The sequence below is a fragment of the Neovison vison genome, chromosome 4, assembly GCF_020171115.1.
Source record: "Neovison vison isolate M4711 chromosome 4, ASM_NN_V1, whole genome shotgun sequence".
In the NCBI taxonomy this organism is placed as follows: Eukaryota; Metazoa; Chordata; class Mammalia; order Carnivora; family Mustelidae; genus Neogale; species Neogale vison.
Window position 1 is genome coordinate 754,869 of NC_058094.1, and position 22,598 is coordinate 777,466.

The 22,598-nt window shown below is 65.7% G+C and overlaps 2 protein-coding genes across 4 annotated transcripts; one reads left to right on the forward strand and one right to left on the reverse strand.

Annotated features, from left to right (window-relative positions):
- The first annotated feature begins 9,469 nt into the window (after positions 1-9,469).
- On the forward strand, positions 9,470-19,262 carry OPLAH (5-oxoprolinase, ATP-hydrolysing). Of its 2 annotated transcripts, none has more exons than XM_044244786.1 (27): positions 9,470-9,523; positions 10,024-10,247; positions 10,321-10,512; positions 11,033-11,132; positions 11,209-11,332; positions 11,407-11,602; positions 11,687-11,852; positions 11,938-12,076; positions 12,154-12,221; positions 12,358-12,623; positions 12,774-12,886; positions 12,972-13,142; positions 13,346-13,483; positions 13,577-13,715; positions 13,946-14,058; positions 14,279-14,430; positions 14,969-15,129; positions 15,209-15,310; positions 15,386-15,560; positions 17,133-17,317; positions 17,422-17,568; positions 17,658-17,792; positions 17,928-18,077; positions 18,161-18,318; positions 18,408-18,568; positions 18,693-18,790; positions 19,042-19,262. In XM_044244786.1, exons 2-27 carry the CDS (start codon positions 10,077-10,079, stop codon positions 19,195-19,197), a joined length of 3,876 nt encoding a protein of 1,291 aa, XP_044100721.1. In that variant the 5' UTR covers positions 9,470-9,523; positions 10,024-10,076; the 3' UTR covers positions 19,198-19,262. The 2 variants fall into 2 exon arrangements, with proteins under 2 accessions (XP_044100721.1, XP_044100720.1); XM_044244785.1 differs by lacking the exon at positions 9,470-9,523 and adding an exon at positions 9,682-9,819.
- On the reverse strand, positions 18,873-21,876 carry LOC122904234 (sphingomyelin phosphodiesterase 5-like). Of its 2 annotated transcripts, XM_044244788.1 has the most exons (7): positions 20,535-21,606; positions 20,381-20,453; positions 20,010-20,150; positions 19,848-19,937; positions 19,699-19,762; positions 19,480-19,615; positions 18,873-19,407 (listed from the first exon to the last, which is right to left on the reverse strand). In XM_044244788.1, the coding sequence occupies exons 1-7, from the start codon at positions 21,360-21,362 to the stop codon at positions 19,315-19,317; spliced, it is 1,425 nt and encodes a 474-aa protein (XP_044100723.1). In that variant the 5' UTR covers positions 21,363-21,606; the 3' UTR covers positions 18,873-19,314. The 2 variants fall into 2 exon arrangements, with proteins under 2 accessions (XP_044100723.1, XP_044100722.1); XM_044244787.1 differs by having other exon boundaries at positions 18,873-19,615; positions 19,848-20,150; positions 20,535-21,876.
- Between the last annotated feature and the right edge of the window lie 722 nt (positions 21,877-22,598).

Sequence of the window (22,598 nt, forward strand, 5' to 3'; positions counted from 1 at the left end):
GGGCTGAGGAATTGTAAGGACCTATTTAGAAAAGGCTTTCATTAAAGTTAAACTGTCCCTGTCCCCTTCCCCCAGGGGATTCACTTAAAAACAAGTCCTGGAAACCAGCTCCAGGTTACAAAGCCCAGATACAAGGGTGGGTCAGGCCAGGTGGAGACATCCGGACAGTCGCACACTGTCTCCCTGGTTACCAAGGAGTGTGGGCCCCGCCCTTTGGGCGCCCTTTTGGCGCCAATCCCAGCCAAGGTGTGATAGGCTGGGTGCAATGTCTACTAGGGTAAATTGTAAGTCAGCTGGTCACCTAGCATCACTGCGGAGTTTCCTGTGTGTGTTACAATCTCATCGGTCACCTGTGCAGGGCCAGGCCCAACCGCACGGCCTTTGCCCTTAGAAGCTAGTCTGTGAAACAGAGAAGGGTCGCCCTCTCCTGGAAGAGGTGCGGCCCCGAATGTTCGGTTAGATTCCTGACGCTTGGCGCGGAATAAAGCTTTGCTTGACCTTCGCTTTGTATCAGTCTCGCTCCTTTGATCACGGACCCATTATTGGGGCCTAACAGGAATCCCCTCCAGAGACCCAGAGCCTAGGCCTGAAAGCTGTGAACGGTACTTTCTAGGGCAAAAGGAAGCTTGTGCATATGGTTAAGTTGAGGCGGGAAGACTGTCTTGGCCCTCGACGTCATCTTTGCGAGATGGAAGCGGACAGGGGTTCGGTTACAGAAGAGAAGGCAAGTGACGGTGGGGACAGAGACCGGACAAGCACCGGAGTGCGGCGCCCCCGGAATTCTCCCCCAGAACCTCTGGAGGGAACGTGCCTGTGAACAGCTCGATTTTAATCGCCGAGACTGCGCCCGAGCTTCAGCCCCCACAGCGCGGTGCTTGCGGTTCCAGCCTTCAGCCTGTGCTGAGACCCTTTCCGTCCTCCGTCGCGAGAGGATCTCCACGTCCCGACATAGCACCATCAGCGCCAACGTCCAGGCCGCCGCCTCCAGGGCAGCGTGCGGGGGAGGCGGCTCCGCCGGGAGCAGCGGTCCCGGCTCTGATGGCGGGTGCCGGGGTATGGCGGGCCTGGCTCGTCCTGCCCGGCAGGCCCCTCCGCCCAGCGGCTGGCCTCGGGGTGCAGCCTCCAGGACTGGGAACTGGGCTGGGAGCAGGGAGGTTCTGGTCCCAGTGCCAGGTCCTGCCGCAGGCCCGGCCCAGACAGCAGACCGCCTCCCACACACGCTGCGCGCCCTTTGGTCCAAGTCCAGAGTGAGGGTCACCGAGCCGTCCGGAACGTCCTGGCCCTCAAGGTCAAGGCTGGATGGAGGCGTGCTGTCACTTCAGCCACATTCTTCTGGTCAAAATAAGGGACAGCGCCGGTTCCCACGCCAAGGGACGATGCCTGGGCCTCCTTTCCTGCGGGAGGGCCCCGGGTGAGTCTCCGTGTGGCTGCCGGGTCTGTGGCCACGCGTCCTCTGGCAAGGCAGGCGCGCCTGCTTCCGCGGGGGCTGGGAGGCTCAGCGCCCCTGTGTCCACGCGGGGTCCCCGGCTTGGCCTCGGGGCGCCGGTCCGTCAGAGGACAGCGTGTGCGTGGGCTCCGGGTGGCGCCCGCGGTGCTGCCCGGGGAGTGGCTTCCCAAAGCCGCAGCGGGGCGTCGCCCAGGGCCCTGCCGGCCGCACCGGGGACCTGGACCTCTGCGACGGTCAGAGGGGACCGCTGCTCACCTAAGGACTTTCCCTTTGGCTGAAATGGAGGTAAAATTGGTTGACAACCTCCTGAGTGAGTTTCGGGTCTGCGACCCCCGTCTCACACCCGCGCTCGTCGCAGCGGGGTCCCCACTGGGAGGCCACTCCCCGCCGCCACCGGCTCGCTGCGCCCCCACCCCGGCCCCACGCGGCTGCGGCGGGTCCGTCTCCCTGAGCTGTGTCCGCGCGTGCCGAGGTCCCGCGTGCTTCCTCCTCCTCTGGCTCCGCGCTCACACCTCGAGGGCCATCCGTGGGGTGACAGACAGCGGCATCTCGTTCTGGTTTCTGGCTGAGTGATGCTCCACGGGGTGTGTGTGAGCGAGCCAGTGAGTGTGTGGGTGTGCGAGCGAGTGTGAGCGGGTGCGAGCGGGTGTGCGAGACAGTGTGTGGTGTGAGCGTGCGCGCGCCGCCCCCTCTGTCCGCTCCTCTGCGACGGGACAGAGTGTCTCACTGTGTCGATGATGCTGCTCGGACCCCCCCGCCCCCCCACCCCGTGCAGACAGCGGGTGGAATTCGGGATTCTGTTTTCTCCGAAATAGGCAGGAGGACTGCCTGGGTCACGGGGCACTTCTATTCCTGCTTTTCTGAGAAACCCCGCGCTGTTGCCCACAGCACTGCCCCAGCTAGCCCTCCCGCCGGCAGCGCACCAGGGTTCCCTTTGCCCACATCGCTGCCAACGCCTGCTCTTTCCTGTGTTTCCGACACCCGCTGATCTAACAGGCGGGAGGTGACGTCTCCTTGTGGCTTTGCTTTGATTTCCCTGACAATCGCTGATGTCACATGTCTTTTCATGTGTCCGTTGGTCGTCCGCCTGTCTCGGGAAAAGTGTCTGCTTAGACCCTCTGCCCGTTTTTTAATCAGGTTGCTTGGTGGTTTTGTTGTTGTTGTTGAGTTGCACGAGTTTTTGTGTATTCCGAGTATTGACCCCGTATCAGATCGGGGACTTGTAAATATCCTCTCCTGTTTAGTACATTGCCTTTTCCTTTCCGTGATGGTTTCCTTTGCGCACAAGCAGGGGGCGAGGCAGAGACAGGGAGAAACAGACCCTTCGCTGAGCAGAGAGCCCCACGTGGAGCTCGATCCCAGGACCCCGGCATCACGACCTGAGCCGAAGGTAGATGCTTAACCGACTGAGCCACCCAGGGGCCCCACTTGTACCCATGTCTCTTTTTGTCCTGCGTTGCGGAGGCTCTGTTCGTCCACTTCTGAGGGCTGTTTCCGAGGAGGCCCCTCCACATGCAGTTGTGAATTTGAATTTGTTGCGTCCTTGGAAGGAGGCGAGTTCTGGACCTTCCATGCCTCCGTCTTGTGAAGAACTTTTAAAAATATTTTTTGTAAGGCAGGTCTTCTAGCAGGAAATTCTCCATCTTTGTCATGGACTGCCTTTATTTTACCTTAATTTCCCAGAGGTCACTTTCCAGAATTTAGGATTCTTGCTCAAGTCATTGAAAAAGGACTGGAGTGTCATCTCATTGCTTGCTGCCCTCCATGGTTCCAGTCGAGAAGTTAGGTGTTGATCTCACTGGGCTTCCTCACGCGCAAGAAGTCGTTTTTACCTTGTGACTTTGGAGGTTTTCTCTTTGTCTTTTATGATATGCTCCCAGAGAGCAGCCACATCCCTTGGCACGTGGCCCTTCCGCGGCCAACGTCTCCCTTGCACGGAACGTCTTTCACGCTGTGATCTCTTCCCTCTAGGAAGGAACCTCTTCTTCCAAGGGCCCACCTGATTCAGTAGGTCTCACCCCACATAAACTCCCTTTATGCCTCCTGTAATTATGTATAAATAACTTTATTGTGGCTGTAAAGCCCCTTCCCTTCTTGGATTACACAGGGTATGTCCAGGAGTGCAGGCATCCTTGGGGGCCTTTGAATTCTGCCTGCCACATTGCCTCTCTGAGAGGGGCTGGGCTGGAGGTTCACTGCCCTGAGCCTGTCATTCCTTTGCGCTAAGGTCTCTAGTCTTGGCAGAAATGCCCTACTCCATAACCCTGAGACTCGGGGTAGTTCCTAGTTAGAGGAACTCTTAAAATTGTCAACATGTCCATCAAGCTTTAGGGCAGTCGCTGCCCCATCTCCTGGAACACGGCTGTCAGAGGCGGCCCCCTCCACGGCCGGCACTGTGAAGCCCCCACCCCCCTCCCCGGAGCTCGCCGTTCCCAGAACCTGCCTGTTAACAAGTGGAAACCGCCCCGAGCAGACCCGCAAAAAGGAAATGACGATGTGAGATAAATACTCCTTGTAACTAAGGGAAGGACAGGCAAAGCGCAGAGCCACCCCATTAGAAGCACCCGGGTGAGGGAGGGAAGTCCTTCATGGCCTCGAACCTGTAAACCTCACTGCTACCCTTAGGTGGGCTCCCATGCCACCCGGAATCTGCTGTCTTCAGCCCTTTCCCGGGGTCTCCCTGCTGCGTGCCCCGCCCTCTCCCACGACATTGTGTCCCCGTCTCCACTGTCTCCCCAAGGGCCCCTGGCCTCCATGTGCGCTGCCCCCCCACCCCCTGCCCCAGGCTCAGCCCCAGCCTAATGCACTTGCTGACTCACCCCCGTCCCTGGATTCTGACCTCCCCAGTCTTCATTGTGTGGCTCCTGCTGCCGCTAGGCCAGAAGAGCCCCCTCCTTTAGGCGGCTGGAACGCTCCCTCTCCCAGCCCCTTCCGAGGTCGTGTGCTGGCTGCCACTGCCTTGTGGACCATGCCTGGCCACCCAGCCCCATGACAGGCACAGGCAGGTGGAGATGCTGCAGCTGGCGGCAGTGGGGTTGCCCGGATCCTTGACTTCCTCTTCCTGCACCACGTCTGCACCAGGCTGGGATAAAGGAGCTTCCAGTGAACAGACACTTCTCCAAAGAAGACACTTCTCCAGATGGCCAAAAGACGCATGAAAATGTGCTCCACATCACTCGACATCAGGGACATACAGATCAAAGCCACAATGAGATCCCACCTCACAGCAGCCAGAATGGCTAAAATCAACCACTCAGGAAACAACAGATGCTGGCGAGGATGCGGAGGAAGGGGAGCCTCCTGCACTGTTGGTGGAATGCGAGCTGGTGCGGCCACTCTGGAAAACAGCATGGAGGGTCCTCACAAAGTTGAAAATTGAGCAGTCGTACTACTGGATATTTACCCTAAAGATACGAATGCAGGGATCCGAAGGGGCATGTGCACCCGAATGTTTATAGCAGCAAAGTCCACAATAGCCCAACTGGAAAGAACCGGGATGTCCATCAACAGATGAATGGATAAAGAAGATGTGGTATCTCACTCTCTCTCTCTCTCTCTCTAATATATATAATATTTTAATATTATATATTTAATAGTATCTAATTTAATTTAATAATATTTAATATTAATAATATATATAATTATATAATATCAATAATATATATTCATATATATAAATACTATGCAGCCATCAAAAAGGAAATCTTGGGGGGCGCCTGGGTGGCTCAGTGGGTTAAAGCCTCTGCCTTCAGCTCAGGTCATGATCTCAGGGTCCTGGGATCGAGCCCCACATCGGACTCTCTGCTCAGCGGGGAGCCTGCTTCCTCCTCTCTCTCTGCCTGCCTCTGCCTGCTTGTGATCTCTGTCAAATAAATAAATAAAATTAAAAAAAAAAAAAAGGCAATCTTGGGTGCCTGGGTGGCTCAGTTGGTTGGGCCACTGCCTTCGGCTCAGGTCATGATCCCACAGTCCCAGGCTCGAGTCCCGCCTCGGGCTCCCCGCTCCACGGGGAGTCTGCTTCTCCCTCTGACCTTCTCCCCTCATGCTTTCTCTCGCTGTCTCTCTCAAATAAATAAAATCTTAAAAAAAAAAAAAGAAATGAAATCCCCCCATTTGGGACGACGTGGATGGAACTGGAGAGTATCGCGCTGAGGAAGTCCGTCAGTCGGAGAAAGGCAGTTTCATATGAGGTCTCTGATAGGAGGAATTCGAGAAACAAGGAAGGGAAGGAAAATAAAGTAAGATGAAACCAGAGAGGGACACAAGCCATGAGAGACTCTTAACCACAGGAAACAAACTGAGGCCCGCTGGAGGGGAGGGGTGGGCGCGGGGTGGGATGGGCGGCGGGTGTTGTAGGACACTGATGGCTGTCCGAGCTCCATGTCTGAAATGGAGAATACACTATATGTTAACTGAAGCTAAATTAAATTAAAGAAAAAAAGCAGCTTTTCCCCTGCAGAAGGGGCTTCCTAGAGGGATTCTAGACCCGAGTCATTGGGCTGTCAGGGGCCAGAGGTCAGAGGTCAGCGGTCAGGTGTGCCAGAACTGCCAGGCCCCGGAATGCGGCCGAGGCACGGGGGCAGGGAGGCCACTGACCTCACAATGACGGGGTCCGGTCCACTGTCCCCGGCCAGCCCGCCAGCTGCTGGCAGCTGCCGCCCCTGATGCCGGGCATGTCCCTCCTGAGCAGCTACGAGGGCCTGCGGCAGGAGATCCAGCGGCTGGCGCAGGAGAACGAGGAGCTGCGGCGGCTGGTGCAGCTCATCCAGGAAAACCAGGAGCTGAAGCTGGTGCTTCGGAACAGGGGCAGCAGCCTGGGCTTCTGCAGCTCAGGGATCCTAGCTGAGGTGGCTGCTAGCCCCCGGCCATCCCGGAGGAGAACCATCAAGTTCAAGGATGCCGAAAGAGGTGAGAAGCGCCAGGGCCCGTGGAGCTTCACTCCGTCAACGTGTGCCAAGAGCCTGGAAAGTGGGGGGAAGCCCTGCTTCCAAGGGCAGCAGCCTGTCGGGAGTGGAAGGTGCTGGGGGACCAATATGAAGGAAGTGCAGCGGCGAGAAAGTGGTGTTGGAGCAGGGCTGGACCCAAGTGAGGGAGCCACAAGGCTGGGGCTGAGCTGAGAGTTAGTCTGTGCAAAGGCCCTGAGGTGGCAGCAAGCTGGGTGTGTTGAGGCGTCGTGCTGAGCCAGCGCTGGTGAAGGGGAGGGCAGACGAGGACCAGGAAGGCCCTGCAGGTCAGAAGGAACCTGACGGCAGGATCGGGGCCTCTGGGGCTCCCGGCCTGATGGGATGGGGTGGGTGAGGGTCGTTCTCCTGGTGAGAAGTGACAGGCTTGGCTAGGGCAGGGGCCTGAAGGCTGGGTGTGGGGGGTGAGGAGGTGGGTGAGGGCAGCTCCCAGGCTTTAGCCTCAGCTCTGCAAGTAGAGCACTGTCCCTGGTGCGGGCAGGCTCAGGGGACCCCGGTCTCATGGGGACAGGCACCATGCTGCAGGGAAGCCTCCGGCTGTGCAGATCCACAGGGAGATACGGGGAGGGGGCATGCCAGTGCTGGCGCCGGCTTCCATCCCTGCTGCTGAGGGACCTGAGGCGACGACGAGGGAGAGAGTGTGACGGGAGCTGGGACTTACACTCGGGGCTGCTCTGTCCAGACGCTGCAGGCAGGATCACTGCAACAGCTTGCTTCCCACAGTCCTGCAGCCTGGGAGTCCGAGCTCAGGGTGCTGGCGGGGCTCTCGGTGGGGCCCTGCGGCCGGCTTAGAGCTGGCCGCCGCCGTCTAGCGCGTCTGCAGCTTCTGGAGAGAGCGAGTCTCTTCCTACAGGGGCGCTGATCCCGCCCTGGGGCCTCACTCTCACGACTTCATCAGCTCGCGTAGATCCCGCCTCCAAACCCCAGACGGTGTGGGGTAGGTAGGCTCCAACACACGCATTTTGAGGGGACGCCATTCAGGGCATAGCAGAGGGGCCCTCCTCGGAACACTCGCATCAAGAAGGTGTGGTGAAGGAGGCTGGCAGGAGGAAGTCGGGGAGCAAGTCAGGAGCCCATCACGGTAGGTGCTTCCCACACACACAGCTGGGGGGTGGGTGGAGCACGGGGTGGTCAGAGCGGGACCGGGCACTGGGACGGCTGGGGGGCCTTCTTTGGTCTTACCAGCTATGATCTCAGTGGAGGGGACGTCAAGAGAACCAGGACATGAGTGGGGCGGAGGGTCGACCGCGCCGGGGAGGCGCAGCCCAGGGACGGAGCCGCGGGGCGCTGCTGGAAGGGCGTGGGGTGGGGACTGAAGCAGGTGTGCGCTGACAAGGGCCATCACCAGCCACAACGGGAAGATGGTGCGTGTCTGCGGGGGAGGGGGGCGTGGCTGGGCGGCACTGAGAAGGCTGGGCCGTGGGGATCCCCAGGCGGTGGAGGGTGCGGGTCGTGGAAGTCTCCGGATGGATTCTCAGCTGAGGGCCCAGTCGGAGAGGCCGTGTGGGGGATCTGGTGGGATGATCACCCAGTCATGTGGACGAGTGCATGGGCTGTTCGCCGGGCAGCTGCTGTACGGGAACGAAGGAGACACGGTGGGGCCGCAGGTGGGGGTTCTGGCTGGAAGGGGGCTGCTGACCACCACCTTGTGGTTTGCTCAGAGCAAGCAGAGGTAGAGCTCTTGCGTGGTGGCTGTACTGATTATGGGGGGCCCCAGCTGGGCAAGAGGGATGGGGGAGGTGCTAAGCATCAGTGTGTCTGGGGCGTTCCCATGGCTGCGACCTGCCACTGATGCAGGAACACAGTCACCTGCACATGGTCACAGCTCACCCTTGGGGGCGTGGGTCCCGTGTGCCTGATTCCAGGGCCAACCCCGTGGGCTGGGGAGCTCAAGTCCTCCACGCTTGGCCCAGGCAGGGCTGGATGTGGGGAGACACCCTCTGGAGCCTGGGCTGGTGGAGGAGGCCATGGGCCACCAGCAGAAGGTGTGAGCAGACCTGGGCACTGCTCTGAGTCACTGAATCTCATGTCTCTTTCTTGGTCCAGTTCTTTCAAAACCATGTCTCCTCTCCCTCCCCCACCACATGGAAGGGGATGCTGAGGCTGCCAAAGGCCTGCAGGCAGATGGGAGCTCCCTGCTGTAGCCTGGGGTGCACCCCAAAGCCTGTGGTCCCTACCCGGCCCACCTCCCTCCCACCTGCAGGGACCAAGCAGGGCCGGCAAGTTTCCTAGGGGACAGGGGAGCGTGTTGGGGGGGGGGGCCTGCTGGCCTGGCTACCCGGCCTGGGAAGCCCTCTCCACCCGCTGTCCCCTCTGCCTGGGACACCCCCACCCCACGCACACACACATTGTTCCCTCTAGGGAGTGGGAAAGGCCTGCTCCAGTCCCTGCACAGTTTGAGCCCACTCCAAGCTTGGGCACCTCTCTGCCATTGGGGAACAGCCAGCGTGGGAGAGCCATCCGCCTCCTCAGGGCACTCGCCGCAGCTTCTGGGGACATCAGCCCGTCTGTTGTGGGGGTCCTGCTGCTCCAGCCTCGGCTGCGGCAGGGTTAGCCTTGGACGGGCAGCAGGGGTGTTGATAGCTTGTGGGGGGGCCCTTGCCCGCAGCATCTGCAAGCACGCGGGGAGCAAGGGGTTCTGCAGGGCGCGCCCCCCGACCCGCGCTCCCCCCCCCCCCCCCCCCGGCGCCCTGGCCCCATTCCCGCGGCGGGGCCGCCTCGTGCCAGCGCGCAGCTCGGGCTGGCATTTCTTTGCCGCGCGTTCTGCTCTCCCTGCCCCGGGGCTCCCGGAGTGGGCCCCGGGGCTCCTAGGCTCGGCGACCTCTGGGCCGGCTTGGGGCCTGACGGCCGGCGGAACGGAGGTGCCCGGAGGCCGGGGAGGCGCCAGCACCGCGCCGCGCCTGGCCCCGCTCCGCCCCGAGCCCCGCCGTGTCCCCGGGTGGCTCCCGGCGGAGGAGGGAGGCGGTTCCCGGCGAGCCGAGCCTTACGCAACCGGGAGGGCCGTGCGCGCCCGGACCGGTCGTGCGGGGGGCGGGCTCCGCTTCCGGGCAGGGGACGGGGCGGGGCGGGAGCGCGGGGCCCGCAGACCGCCGACCGCTCGGAGCCGACCCGCCAGGTGGGCCCCGCACCCGCGCGCTCGGGACCCTCTCCTTGCCGCCCTGCCCCGGCCGCGCGACCCCCGCGGCTCCGCGCCTCCCGGCCCCGCCCCGGCCCGCCCCGCCGTCTGCGCAGGCCCCGCCCCGCGTCCCCCAGGGCCCGGGCCCGAAGGTCGCGCTGCTGCGAGTGGGGCTTCCCCCGCCCGTCCCCGGCCCCCGTGCCTCTTCGTGCCAAAAGAGCCCAGGCCCCCCGGCCCGTGGGCTTCCGTGGCGCGTCCCCCTCCGAAAGACCTGCTCCGGGCGCGCTGGGAGCCGGGTAATGCAGGCCAGTAGGGCGCCGGACCCACCCTGCCCTCTGAGCTGGGTCTGCAGCTCCCGCTCTGCCCAGGGCTCCTTCGGGACCTGGAACCCTCCCCCCCGCCCCGCCTGCCCCGTCCTCTCCCCATCCCATCTCTACCCAAGGCTGCCAGCCCGCCGATGCCCCCCTGGGCCTGTGGCCTGATCCGCGGTCTCCGTCCAGTTCTTCCCGGACTACCGGCTGAAGAGTCGCTGCTGGACTCCAGCCCCATCATCATGGGCAGCCCCGAGGGGCGTTTCCACTTCGCCATCGACCGCGGAGGCACCTTCACAGATGTCTTTGCCCAGTGCCCCGGGGGGCATGTGAGGGTCTTGAAGCTGCTCTCAGAAGACCCCGCCAACTATGCAGACGCGCCGACTGAAGGCATCCGCCGCATCCTGGAGCAGGTGGCCAGGGCAGGAAGGCGGGGTGTGGCGGGACCTGGGGACAGAGGCCTGACACCGACCATGGGGTTCCCAGGAGGGGGGCATGCCGCTGCCCCGGGACCGGCCGCTGGACACCGGTCGCATCGCCAGCATCCGCATGGGCACCACAGTGGCCACCAACGCCTTGCTGGAGCGGCGCGGGGAGCGGGTAGCCCTGCTGGTCACACGTGGCTTCCGAGACCTGCTGCACGTGGGCACCCAGGCCCGAGAGGACCTCTTTGATCTGGTGAGCGCACCCACTCCAGCTGGTGGCTGGGCCCAGCAGCTCGTGTTTCTCGGGGATGCCATGGTCCCTTGGGGAGGGATGTCCTTGGTCAGTGCTGGCCCAAGGCCGTCCGCTGATAGGCGAGGGGAGGTTCCAGCACTGTGGCCCCCAAGCCCTCGGAGGGCTCACAGGTGGTGCTGTTCTTGTCTGCCACCATGCCCTGTCCCGGACTCGGGTGTGCAGCGACACAAGACAGACCTTACAGGGTGAGGGGTAGGAGCCCGCCCTCCCGACCCTCCCCTTCGGGGTTGGTGGAGGGAGCTGCCCCTGTGGGGGTGGGCCCTTGGCTACACTCAGGTGCCTGGGAGTGGGGAGCTGGCCCCTGGGTGGGCCTTGCTGGGGCCGCCCTGTCTGACCGTGTCTCCTGGGCCTGTTGACAGGCCTGTTGGGACACATCCCTGGCCTGCACTGCCCCACCCACGCAGGGCCCCAGCAAGGACCCTCAGGCCCGGGCGTCCTATGAGTCTCTGCCTGCCCCCAGGCCGTGCCCATGCCTGAGGTGCTGTACGAGGAGGTGCTGGAGGTGGAGGAGCGCGTGGTGCTGTACCGCGGGGAGCCCGGCGCCGGGACACCTGTCAAAGGTGCGGGGGGCCTTCCGGCAAGGGCGCGGGGTCACCTCCGGGGCCCCCAACAGGGTGGTAACGGGCTTCCCGGCAGGCCGCACAGGGGACCTGCTGGAGGTGCAACAGCCCGTGGACCTCGGGGGTCTGCGCGGGAAGCTGGAGGGGCTCCTGGCTCGAGGCATCCGCAGCCTGGCGGTGGTGCTCATGCACTCCTACACGTGAGTGCGGGCTGCGGGCGCTGGGGCGGGCGGGAGGGGCGGGCGGAGGCCAGGACTGCTGGCTCCTGTTGCAGGTGGGCCCGGCACGAGCAGCAGGTGGGCGCCCTGGCCCAGGAGCTGGGCTTCACGCACGTGTCCCTGTCCTCGGAGGCCATGCCCATGGTGCGCATCGTGCCGCGGGGGCACACGGCCTGTGCCGATGCCTACCTGACACCCACCATCCAGCGCTACGTACAGGGTTTCCGCCGCGGCTTCCAGGGCCAGCTCAAGGTGAGCCCCTCGCCCCCGCCCCACCTCCTCCACCGCCAGCCTGAGCCGGCCCTGTCCCCCTCACTGGCCACCCGCTCACCCCAGGACGTGCGGGTTCTGTTCATGCGCTCGGACGGCGGCCTGGCACCCACGGATTCCTTCAGCGGCTCCCGCGCTGTGCTGTCTGGACCCGCGGGGGGCGTGGTTGGCTACTCGGCCACCACCTACCGGGTGGAAGGCGGCCAGCCTGTCATTGGCTTTGACATGGGAGGTAGGAAGGCTGCGGGGGTGGGGGGGGGCAGGCAGTGCGGGGGCGTCTGCGTCTGAGTCACTACTCGTGTCCCTCCCCCGAACAGGCACGTCCACTGATGTGAGCCGTTATGCTGGAGAGTTCGAGCATGTCTTTGAGGCCAGCACAGCTGGTGTCACCCTCCAGGCCCCCCAGCTGGACATCAACACAGTGGCGGCCGGTGGGGGCTCCCGCCTCTTTTTCAGGTCAGTCCCTGCCCCTGGGCTGGGCCCCCCAGCCCTTCCTCCCAGGGCACCTCTGAGTGCAGCCCACCCTGTCCCAGGTCCGGCCTCTTTGTGGTGGGGCCTGAGTCTGCAGGAGCCCATCCCGGCCCCGCCTGCTACCGCAAAGGTAGGAGCTGTTGTCTGCCCAGCCAGGGCCCTGCCCCTGCTGCCCAGGCCCGCCCCAACCCTTCATCCCAGCCCCCGCTGCCCAGTCCTGGGCCCTATCTCCACCCCCCAACCCCTACCCCTTGCACACCTCCCAGGGGGGCCCGTGACAGTGACGGATGCCAATCTGGTTCTGGGTCGCCTACTGCCTGCCTCCTTCCCCTGCATTTTTGGGCCTGGAGAGGACCAGCCACTGTCCCCTGAGGCCTCCCGAAAGGCCTTGGAGGCTGTGGCTACCGAGGTCAACAGCTTCCTGACCAACGGGCCTTGCCCAGCCTCTCCCCTGAGCCTGGAGGAGGTGGCCATGGGGTTCGTGCGTGTGGCCAATGAGGCCATGTGTCGGCCGATCCGCGCCCTCACGCAGGTATGCCCGCCTTTGCCCTTGCCTTCGCCTGCCCCGCCCTCCATGCCTGCGCCCCACTCCCCTGCCTCCCACTCAGGCAATGCAAGCAGGGGGAGGGCTGGGTGGCCAGCAGGGTTAGGGTCTGCCACCGACCCCCTTCTGGTTTCCCAGGCACGAGGCCATGACCCCTCGGCCCATGTTCTGGCCTGCTTTGGGGGAGCTGGTGGGCAGCACGCTTGTGCCATTGCCCGGGCCCTGGGCATGGACACTGTGCACATTCACAGGTACGTGTGGGAGTGGCACCGGTGTCCTAGGCTGGGGCGCTGGCGTCAGGAGGTGTCTCACATTGCCGAGGTCCCTGTCCCACAGGCACAGTGGGCTGCTGTCGGCGCTGGGACTGGCCCTGGCGGACGTGGTGCACGAGGCGCAGGAGCCGTGCTCCTTGCCTTACGCGCCTGAGACCTTTATGCAGCTGGACCAGAGGCTGAGCTGCCTGGAGGAGCAGTGCGTGGACGCTCTGCGGGCCCAGGGCTTTCCCAGGTGGGGAGCGAGGGGCGGGCTGGGGGGCACCGGGCCAGGCCAAGGCCTGCATCCCAGCGCCCCGCCCCCCAGGTGGATTGACCGCCCGATTTCCCAGATGGTGCTGGGGCCCATGGGGGCAGTGGTCAAGGAGGGCTGGGGAAGACAGGACAGGAGTCCCGTTAGGCGGCCCTGTGTGAGCGCCCCTCTGGCCCCTGCCCCAGGTCCCAGATCAGCACTGAGAGCTTCCTGCACCTGCGCTACCAGGGCACCGACTGCGCCCTGATGGTGTCTGCACAGCAGCACCCGGCCACAGCCCGCTCGCCCCGGGCTGGCGACTTTGGGGCCGCCTTTGTGGAGAGGTTGGCAACCGCGCGTCCCTGGGGGCGCTGGTGGGAGGCCCGCCAGCCTGGCCGCCCTGTTCTGAGAGTTCCCTCGGGGCTGGGGACATGCAGGTACATGAGGGAGTTTGGATTCGTCATCCCTGAGCGGCCCGTGGTGGTGGACGACGTGCGCGTGAGGGGCACAGGCCGCAGTGGCCTTCGCCTTGAGGATGTGGCCAAAGCTCAGACTGGGCCTCCCCGGGTGGACAAGGTGGGTGGCTCTGCATCTGCCCACCTCCCACACCCACAGGGACGTGGGGCCGGGCGTGGGCGGGCGGGGAGACCCAGGAGGGAGCCGGACCCGGGAAGCGCACTCAGCCCCCAACCCGCCCACCCACACCCACACCCACACCCACAGGGACGTGGGGCCGGGCGTGGGCGGGCGGGGAGACCCAGCAGGGAGCCGGACCCCGGAAGTGCACTCAGCACCCCCCTCCTCAGATGACCCAGTGCTACTTTGAGGGGGGGTACCAGGAAACCCCCGTGTACCTGCTGGGAGAGCTGGGCTTCGGGCACAAGCTTCAGGGGCCCTGCCTCATCATCGACAGCAACAGGTGGGCTGATGCCTGGTGAGGGCTGGGGGCACAGCTGCCAGGGCCCGGGGGAGCTCGGGGTCCTGGTGGAGGGTTCTCGGGCCCGAGACTAGAGACTGTGGGGGACTCTAGGGTCCCATTAGGGTGGATGCGGCCCCAGCCTGGGGATGTGTGGTGTCTACTTGGGAAGGGGGCTCTGCTCTGGCGTGGCACCTCCAGCCTCTTGTGCCCCTGCCCTCAGCACGATCCTGGTGGAACCGGGCTGTCAGGCAGAGGTGACCGAGACGGGGGACATCCGCATCTCTGTGGGGGCTGAGGCCCCAAGCACAGTGGGGGCCCAGCTTGACCCCATCCACCTGTCCATCTTCTCACACCGCTTCATGAGCATTGCTGGTCAGTGGCTGCCCCTGTCTGTGGGAGAGTGTGTCCAGGGCAGAGGGGGAGCAGGCGGTATGGCCCTCGGGGGTGTGTGGAGAGAGGTGGAGTGTGACCCAGGGGAAGGTGGGCAGTGTGGCCCAGCGCTGGGATGGCCAGCCCCCCGGCACCGGTGAGTACCTAAGTCCCACCAACAGCCATGGGGTCCGTGGACAGGAGGTGGGCTCAGCCCAGTGAACCTGCCCTTGCGGGATCGGGCTGGGGCTGCTCGAGGCCCTCAGTCCTGTGCCTGGGCACTGGCTTCCTACTGTGCTGGGCATGCTGGAGGGGGACGGGTGGGGTCTCAGGTTCTCGGTGAGGCTCCAGGCAGGATGGAGAGGAAGGGGATGGCCCTCACACGGGCATAGTGGCCCGGCTGTGGCCTCTCTGGCTACACATGAGCCACTGCCACCCTGGGGGCCCCTGGAAGGCGGCAGGTCCACGTCTTGCTGTTGTGCGCGTCGGCCGGCTGCGCTGGGGGTGGGGCCAGCGGCTGCCCGTCACTCTGTGCCCCCAGAGCAGATGGGCCGCATCCTGCAGCGAACAGCCATCTCCACCAACATCAAGGAGCGCCTGGACTTCTCCTGTGCCCTCTTCGGGCCGGATGGGGGGCTGGTGTCCAACGCCCCCCACATCCCCGTGCACCTGGGTGCCATGCAGGAGACCGTGCAGTTCCAGGTTTGGCGGGTCCCCTCCTGCTTTCCCTGGCCCCCTCAATCCCTGCCCCTTCCAACCCGGGGCTGTCTCCTGGCCTCAGATCCAGCAGCTGGGGGCTGACCTCCACCCTGGCGACGTGCTGCTGAGCAACCACCCCAGCGCCGGGGGCAGCCACCTGCCAGACCTGACCGTCATCACGCCGGTGAGGACGTCCTCCGCTGGGGCGGCCGCGGGGGTGAGGCTGGCCGAGCAGCTGACGCTCGCTCTGTGCCGCCAGGTGTTTTGGCCAGGTCAGACTCGGCCCGTGTTCTACGTGGCTAGCCGCGGGCATCACGCCGACATCGGGGGCATCACGCCGGGCTCCATGCCACCCCACTCCACCACACTGCAGCAGGAGGGCGCTGTCTTTCTGTCTTTCAAGCTCGTCCAGGGGGGCGTCTTCCAGGAGGAGGGTGAGTGGGGGTGGGGGTGGGGTGATGGCGAGGGCAGGGCAGGAGTTGGTGAGCGGGACAAGGGGCTGCTCCTTACAGCCAGGCCAGGGGGGATACTGGGACACTGCCTAGCAGCCCAGGCCTGCCTTGAGCCTGGGGGGTGGGTCACGACAGTGGTTGCAGACCGTCTCTCAGAGATGACCAGAGGCTCTGAGGCACATTCTGCCTGGGCCCAGGAAGGCCTCAGTGATGTTGGGGGTGGGGAGCTGGCCAGGATACCCATGGGACTGGCCAAAGGAGGGAGAGAAACCTGTTGCAAGGTAGGCAGTGGCCCACGGTGGTTAGTGTGTGCTGCGTTTGCACTGGGTCTGGGGGCTGCAGAGAGCGGTGAGGACAGGGCCCAAGGACTGCCAGCTCTTAGAGAACTTTCCTGGACTTGGGTCTGAGACACTGGGTGGAGGGGTGGCTGTGAAGGGCTTCAGTGGGCCTGCACTGGTCTGCCTGCACACCACAAGAGCCCCCAGCCTGCGTGCAGAGTGGGTGGGTGTTAGAGGGTGGCCCAGAGGCCAAGCTGAGGGTAGTGAGGGGCAGCCACGGTTGCCCTGGGTGGTGCTGACCCTCGAGCTGGGCAGCAGGCATCACGGTAGGGACAACTGTCTCCGAGATCAAGGTTGGCATTGGGGGGGATTGGTGGATGGGGCGAGGAGTCAAGTTTGGACAACTAGGGGTTGGAGGGAGGCTCCGACAACAGGCGGGCACAGGGCAGCTACATGGAAATCGGGGCAGGGTTTGCAGTGTGGCCCAGGACACAGGGGCAGTGGCAAACACAGCTGGTGAAGGCGGCAGGGGCCTGGGAGCCTAGGGGGGCATCCCAGAGTGAGGGCACATGGTGTGGGCAGGGTGGAGGGTAGAGCAACAGAACTGCAGGCCGCTGTCACACACCCAGAGTGACCCAGGCCTGGCTGCCCTCTTGGTTGGGGTGCGGGGAGCAGAGGGCAAGGGGCAAGAATCATGGGAGGGACATGGGCAGGTGCATGACAGAGGACGCAGTGGCCAGGGCCCAAGGGAGTACTGTATCTCAGACTAGGGAGAGAGGCTGTCCCTCGGTCTCTGGGGCTCCCAGATTTGTTTGGGGGGACACGAGGCAAAGAGAGACCCCCTTCACAGTGGTTGAGAGAGCCACACCCCATGGGGCAGTGTGATTGGGGGAGGGTTATGGAAGAGGGGAGGGAAGGCCAGAAAGGGCAGGGGGTGTGTGGCAGGTGGTGGGGGGGTGGCAGGTGGCGGGGACCTGGGGCAGGGAGAATTAAAGATGGAGGCAGGGTTTGCTGAGGGAGGAGCCCCTGCCAGCCCCCGGAGCCTCCAGCTCCTATGAGGTCACAGGCAAAGCTGCCTGTCCTCGTCTGGGGTACCTTGGGGGGCTGGAGTGTGGGAAGGAGAAGGTTGAGCAGATGGGAGGGGGCTGGGGGAGAGCCCGTGAAGGGCCAACATGGGGTGCCCCACACAGTGCCCAATGGAGGTAAGGCCGGTGTGGAGCGGGGCGCCAGGGAGCCTGGGGGCTCGGGGGTCTCAGTGGTGACCTCCTCTGTCCAGCGGTGACTGAGGCCCTGCGGGCTCCAGGCAAGATTCCCGGCTGCAGCGGAACTCGGAACCTGCACGACAACCTGTCCGACCTGCGAGCGCAGGTGGCAGCCAACCAGAAGGGCATCCAGCTGGTGGGGGAGCTCATTGGGCAGTACGGGCTGGACGTGGTGCAGGCCTACATGGGCCATATTCAGGTGGGCCCAGCGCGCCTGGGCAGGGGGCAGCTGGGTGGGGAGGTGGGGGCGCCGGCACCACCTGGAAGGCGGTATGACTGCCCACAGAACATTCTGTCTGCCAGGCAAACGCAGAGCTGGCCGTGCGGGACATGCTGCGGGCCTTCGGAACCTCCCGGCAGGCCCGGGGCCTGCCCCTGGAGGTGTCGGCAGAGGACCACATGGACGACGGCTCCCCCATCCGCCTGCGCGTGCAGATCAACCTGAGTCAGGTCAGACCGAGGCGGCGGGCGGTTGGAGGAGGGTTTGGGAGGCGCGGCCGCCAGGCTGCGGCTGACCCCTCCCCTCCCCCCGCGGGCAGGGCAGCGCCGTGTTCGACTTCAGCGGCACCGGGCCGGAGGTGTTCGGCAACCTCAACGCCCCGCGGGCCATCACGCTGTCGGCGCTCATCTACTGTCTGCGCTGTTTGGTGGGCCGCGACATCCCGCTTAACCAGGTGCGCGTGCGCGTGTGCTGTCGCCCTGAACCGTCCTGGGGGCGCAGGCGACCCCACAGAGGGCTGATCCCGGGGTGCTGGGGGTAGGCGCGGGGATATCCCCCGAGCGCCCTGAGAGCTGGCCCCTCCCCTCAGGGCTGCCTGGCGCCGGTGCGCGTGGTGATTCCTAGAGGCTCCATCCTGGACCCGTCCCCCGAAGCGGCCGTGGTGGGCGGCAACGTGCTCACGTCCCAGCGCGTGGTGGACGTCATCCTGCGGGCCTTCGGGGCCTGTGCCGCCTCCCAGGTGCGGCGGGTGGGTGGGCGCGCTCGGGCATGTTGCGGGGGGTGCCCCTCTAACCCAGTGCAAATGCCACCTGCCCCTGCCAGGGCTGCATGAACAATGTGACCCTGGGGAATGCCCACATGGGCTACTACGAGACGGTAGCCGGCGGCGCGGGCGCGGGCCCCGGCTGGCACGGGCGCAGCGGCGTGCACAGCCACATGACCAACACGCGCATCACCGACCCCGAGATCCTGGAGAGCAGGTGCGCTGCGGCGGCGGGGCCGGGGGCGGGGCCGGGGCGGGGCCGGGGCGGGGCCGGGGCCGGCCGCACTGAGTCCCCGCCCCGCGCAGGTACCCAGTCATCCTGCGCCGCTTCGAGCTGAGGCTGGGGTCTGGGGGTCGCGGCCGCTTCCGGGGCGGCGATGGCGTCATCCGCGAGCTGCTCTTCCGCGAGGAGGCGCTGCTGTCCGTGCTGACCGAGCGCCGCGCCTTCCGGCCCTACGGCCTCCACGGTGAGCGGCCCGAGCCCCTGCCCCCGGGGCCCCTGCGGCCGGGTGTCCTCCTGTCTCCCCACCAACCTCCCCTGTCCCTCCCCCCCGGCCCCGTGGGTTGCCCTCACCTCGCCTCCTCCGGCAGGCGGCGAGCCTGGCGCGCGTGGCCTAAACCTGCTTATCCGCAAGGACGGCCGGACGGTGAATCTGGGGGGGAAGACGTCGGTGCCCGTGTACCCCGGGGTAAGGACTGCGCCCCATCTTTTCTTTCTCCCGCTAGCCCCCCATTGATCCGCCTTCCGCAGAGTGAGCAGAGTTGCAAAGATGACCGGAAACTGAATTTAATTTGGTTTCTGAAGGGCAGAGGGCGCGCGCTGGGCCTCCGTGGTCCAGGCGGGCCGCTGTGGAGGGAGGCGGGGGTGGCTGGGGCCGCAGCGGGAGGCAGCCTGGTGGGGAGGGCATGCCCGCGCTGAGCCTGTCCCCCTGTTCCACAGGACGTGTTCTGCCTGCACACACCGGGCGGTGGGGGCTACGGGGACCCGGATGACCCCGCCCCGCCGCCACCGCCGCCGGGGTCGCCCCAGCAACCCCCAGCCTTCCCCGAGCGCGGCAGCGTCTACGAGTACCGCAGGGCCCAGGAGGCAGTGTGAAGGACGGCCCCCACAATAAACAGCTCTTAAGGCGCCCCGTCCCCGCGGCAACTGGCCAGGCTCACGCTCTGCCTCCGTGTCCGTCTTTCCACCCGGGCCCGCGCCTGCGTGCTTGCGTCAGGAGGGCACAGACACTCGGAGCCGAAGTCCCACGGCCAGGTGGTCAGTGAGCCCCGCCAGGGCGGTGCTGAAGGTCACGTGCTCCACCTCCTGGGGGCAGGAGTCAGGCTGAGGGGTCGCCCCAGCTCCGGCCGGCCCAGCGCCCTGAATTCTGCCACTTACTGGGCTCAGCGGGCCTCCGGCCACTCCCCGGTACATGACATAGTCCACGCGCCGGCCCCGCCAAGGCTTAGTGCGGGGGCCCTCGCCCGGAGGGCCTGCCAGGTAGCGGTGGCGCCCCTCCTCCTGCTCCAGGGCCCTGAGGACGGGCGGTGTCATCACGGCCAGAGGCCAGGGCTCCCCTCCGTGCTGGGCGGTGCCGGACCCCAGGTGTGCACTCACCTCCGCAGCATCTCGGAGGAGCAGGCCACCGAGTGGCGCAGGGTGGAGGTGTTCAGCATCGTGCCTGGGGCAGGGCGGGGAGGGCGGTCATCGGGGGCGCCGAGGCCCCAGAGCCCTCCCTAGGACCAATCCCTGCCCGGGCGCCGTACCCAGGGCCCAGGGCTGCTCCCGGCGAGTGCCCAGCCGGCAGGGGTCCCGGAAGTGGCTGAAGAGCTCGTGCTCCTGCTCCTTTGCGTGGTCTGCGGGGGAGAGGCCAGCGCTCGGTGGGCGTGGCCAGGCGCTGATCCCGCCCCCTGCGGCTTCCCCCTCACCTAAAGAACAGTTGTCGAAGTTTAGGTCACCCAGAAGCACGCTGAAGGCCACGGCATCGCCCCCCGGGCGGCTCTGGGCTTCAAACTGTTGGATCCAGTCCAGCAGAAGCGTCAGCTGTTTGCAGCGCAAGGGCGCGTCCCCTGCGGGGGTGGGGGAGGAAGGCGGAGTCTGGATGCACACCCCACCCCGGCCTCCGCCCGGCCCCGACCTGCGAGCCCACCAGGGCGCTCCACCACCCGGCTCGCGGTGCTTCGGGCCGTGGACAAACGGTGGGGGGAGCGGAGACAAAGACGAGGGCTGGGACCCGCCGCCGCCAGGATGAGAGAGGGGAGACCGCCGGCCCACGTGCTGACCCGTCCGCGGGGCTCACCACTCGGCGCATGCAAGTGCGTGCAGTGCAGGAAGCCCACGATGCGGCGCCCGTCCAGGATGCCCACCTGCGCCTGCAACACCGTGGACCGCCCAGCAACGTCGCCTGTTCGACCCCACGCCCAGCCCTCTCCCCGCGGCCGGTGGGCTTATACCTGTGCGGAAAGCAGTCCTTTGGAGGCCAGCGCGTCTTCGCGCCGTGCGTGGGGGAAGCATCGGAAGGCGGCGCGCAGCAGCGGATAACGCGAGGCCAGCAGCAGCCCGCTGCCGAGCAGCTTGAGGTGCGGTCCGGGCTGCAGGCCGAAGGAGCCCACGTCGTACAGCACCGGGCCCAGATAGGGCGCTAGGCGGCCGACGAGGCGGTGCGCCGCGCGCAGGTCGAACACCTCCTGCAGGCACACGAAGTCCAGCCCCGCCGGCACCGCGGCTATCAGCGACCCACCGGGCGTCCCCGGCCCTGGCGGACTGCAGCCCGTAGTCCCATAGCGCGAGGGCCGCAGGCCGGCGAGGAGCACGGCGCCCATTGCCTCGGCGCGCCGCTGGCTGTGCCGCAAGTTGTTGAAGCGCGCTAGGCCGTCGGGCAGCAGGCACAGGTTCGCGCTGAGGAAGCCGAAGCAGCGCGCGGGCTCAGCGGAGGGGCGCCAGGGCGCCGGGGGCGCCCAGCACTCGGGAGGGGGCCGGTAGCAGAAGGGGCGGCGCCAAGCCTGCAGGGGCAGCCAGAGCAGCAGGCCGGGCAGGGCGAGGGGCAGGCCGGCCAGGAGCAGCAGCAGCAGCGCCCCCACGGCGCCCGCGGCCGCTCTCAGCGCGCGGCGGCGGTTCGCGCGCGCCAGCGGCGCCCCGCAGCCCAGCAGCTGGTCCAGCGCCCAGTAAGCCGGAAAGAGCAGGGCTCGGGCCAGGCGGTGCAGGGCGTGCAGTGCAGGGTGCGGGAAGGGAGAGGGCCGCAGGGTGCCGGACGTCGGGGGCCAGTCGGGAGGGGACTGCATGGCGAGGGGATTTCTTGGCCTCGGGACGACCCCGCGACTCCGTCCCCTCCAGCGTGCGAATCGATTCGTTGGTGCGTCCGCGGGAGCTGCAGGGGAGTCGCGGGTCAAGGCTACGTGGCGCAGCCTCTGCGCGGAGCCGGGAAGGTGCTGTGCTCCCGGGCGGTGCGCGCGCGGGCGGAAACCGGAGCGCCCGGGAAGCCGCGCGCTCCTCTCCCGCGCGGAGTGTCGGCGACGGTTGGAGAGAACAAAAGGGAAAGCGAAAGAGACCCCGGTTTCGCAGCCACGCCTCCGATCCTGCCCGTCCGGCCCCGCCCTCCCCTGAAGGCCGCCGGGAGAACCCCCAGCACTGCCGCTCGGGAACCGGGGCTGGGGAGCAGCCTGCACCCAGCGGAGAGCGGTCCTCGCCGGCGCAGGCGGGCTGGCGAAGGGAGCGCGGAGCGTGCTGCGTTCGACTCCCTCCCTTCTCCCGGCAAGTCCGCGCGGAATTGCAAGGGCGCTCCGGCCGCCGGGACTGCTGGGTCCGCCCGTCTGCCTCTGTTGCAACGTCCATTCGCCGAGTTCAAAGACCCACCCCCAGAGGGGGGACGAACTCCTAGGCTCCCGCTGAGCGTCCCAAGAGCTTCCCCCAGAGGCCTGTCGCCCGTGGTGACGGCTCTGTGACCCCACCCCAAGGAGCTTCCGATCTCGGGGTAAGGGACCGTTGGTTGGGCTTTGTGCGGCTGCTTCCCCCCGGGGCACGTGAGCCACAGGAAAAACAGCTCCCATCCGGAGAGCCCTCTCGCACCTGCTCGGTTGGCTCCCGGGACCTGCTGCCTCGCGCTCCTTCAGCGGCTGCCTGGGCCCCACTTTCTGATCTGAGCTGTGAACCCCACCCCTCATCTCCCCGGTTTGCTCCCAAATTGCCCTGTAGTTTGAGTCAGGGCTGCCATTAAGCCTACAGGCGGCGAGGTGCAGGGCTTCCTGCCTCCCCCACTCCCAGTTCTCCAGGAAAACCTGATTCCCTTTAGAAACCAAAATCTGGTGCTGGCTGTGTTCCCTGTTACTGGTGTGTCGCGATGCTGGGCCTTCTCCGCAGACAGAGCGAGATTTCTATCTACAGATCTCCACATCCCTATATGCAGAGTCCTTCCCTGCCTGTCCTGGGGGTCTGGCTGGATTCTCTGAAGTAGCAGGCCTGGGAGTGGGGAGGGCAGAGAGGCAGGGGGCTCCTGGGTGCACTCCATGACCCTCTCCTTC

Coding starts and splice junctions, on each gene's coding strand:
- OPLAH (XM_044244786.1), top strand. CDS start 10,077: ATGGGCAGCCCCGAGGGGCGTTTCCACTTCGCCATCGACCGCGGAGGC. Junction 10,513..11,032: donor GAGAGGACCTCTTTGATCTG/GTGAGCGCACCC, acceptor GCCTGCCCCCAG/GCCGTGCCCATGCCTGAGGT. Junction 17,318..17,421: donor CCTACATGGGCCATATTCAG/GTGGGCCCAGCG, acceptor TCTGTCTGCCAG/GCAAACGCAGAGCTGGCCGT.
- LOC122904234 (XM_044244787.1), bottom strand. CDS start 21,362: ATGCAGTCCCCTCCCGACTGGCCCCCGACGTCCGGCACCCTGCGGCCC. Junction 20,454..20,534: donor AAGGACTGCTTTCCGCACAG/GTATAAGCCCAC, acceptor ACGGTGTTGCAG/GCGCAGGTGGGCATCCTGGA. Junction 19,763..19,847: donor GGAGCAGCCCTGGGCCCTGG/GTACGGCGCCCG, acceptor GCCCTGCCCCAG/GCACGATGCTGAACACCTCC.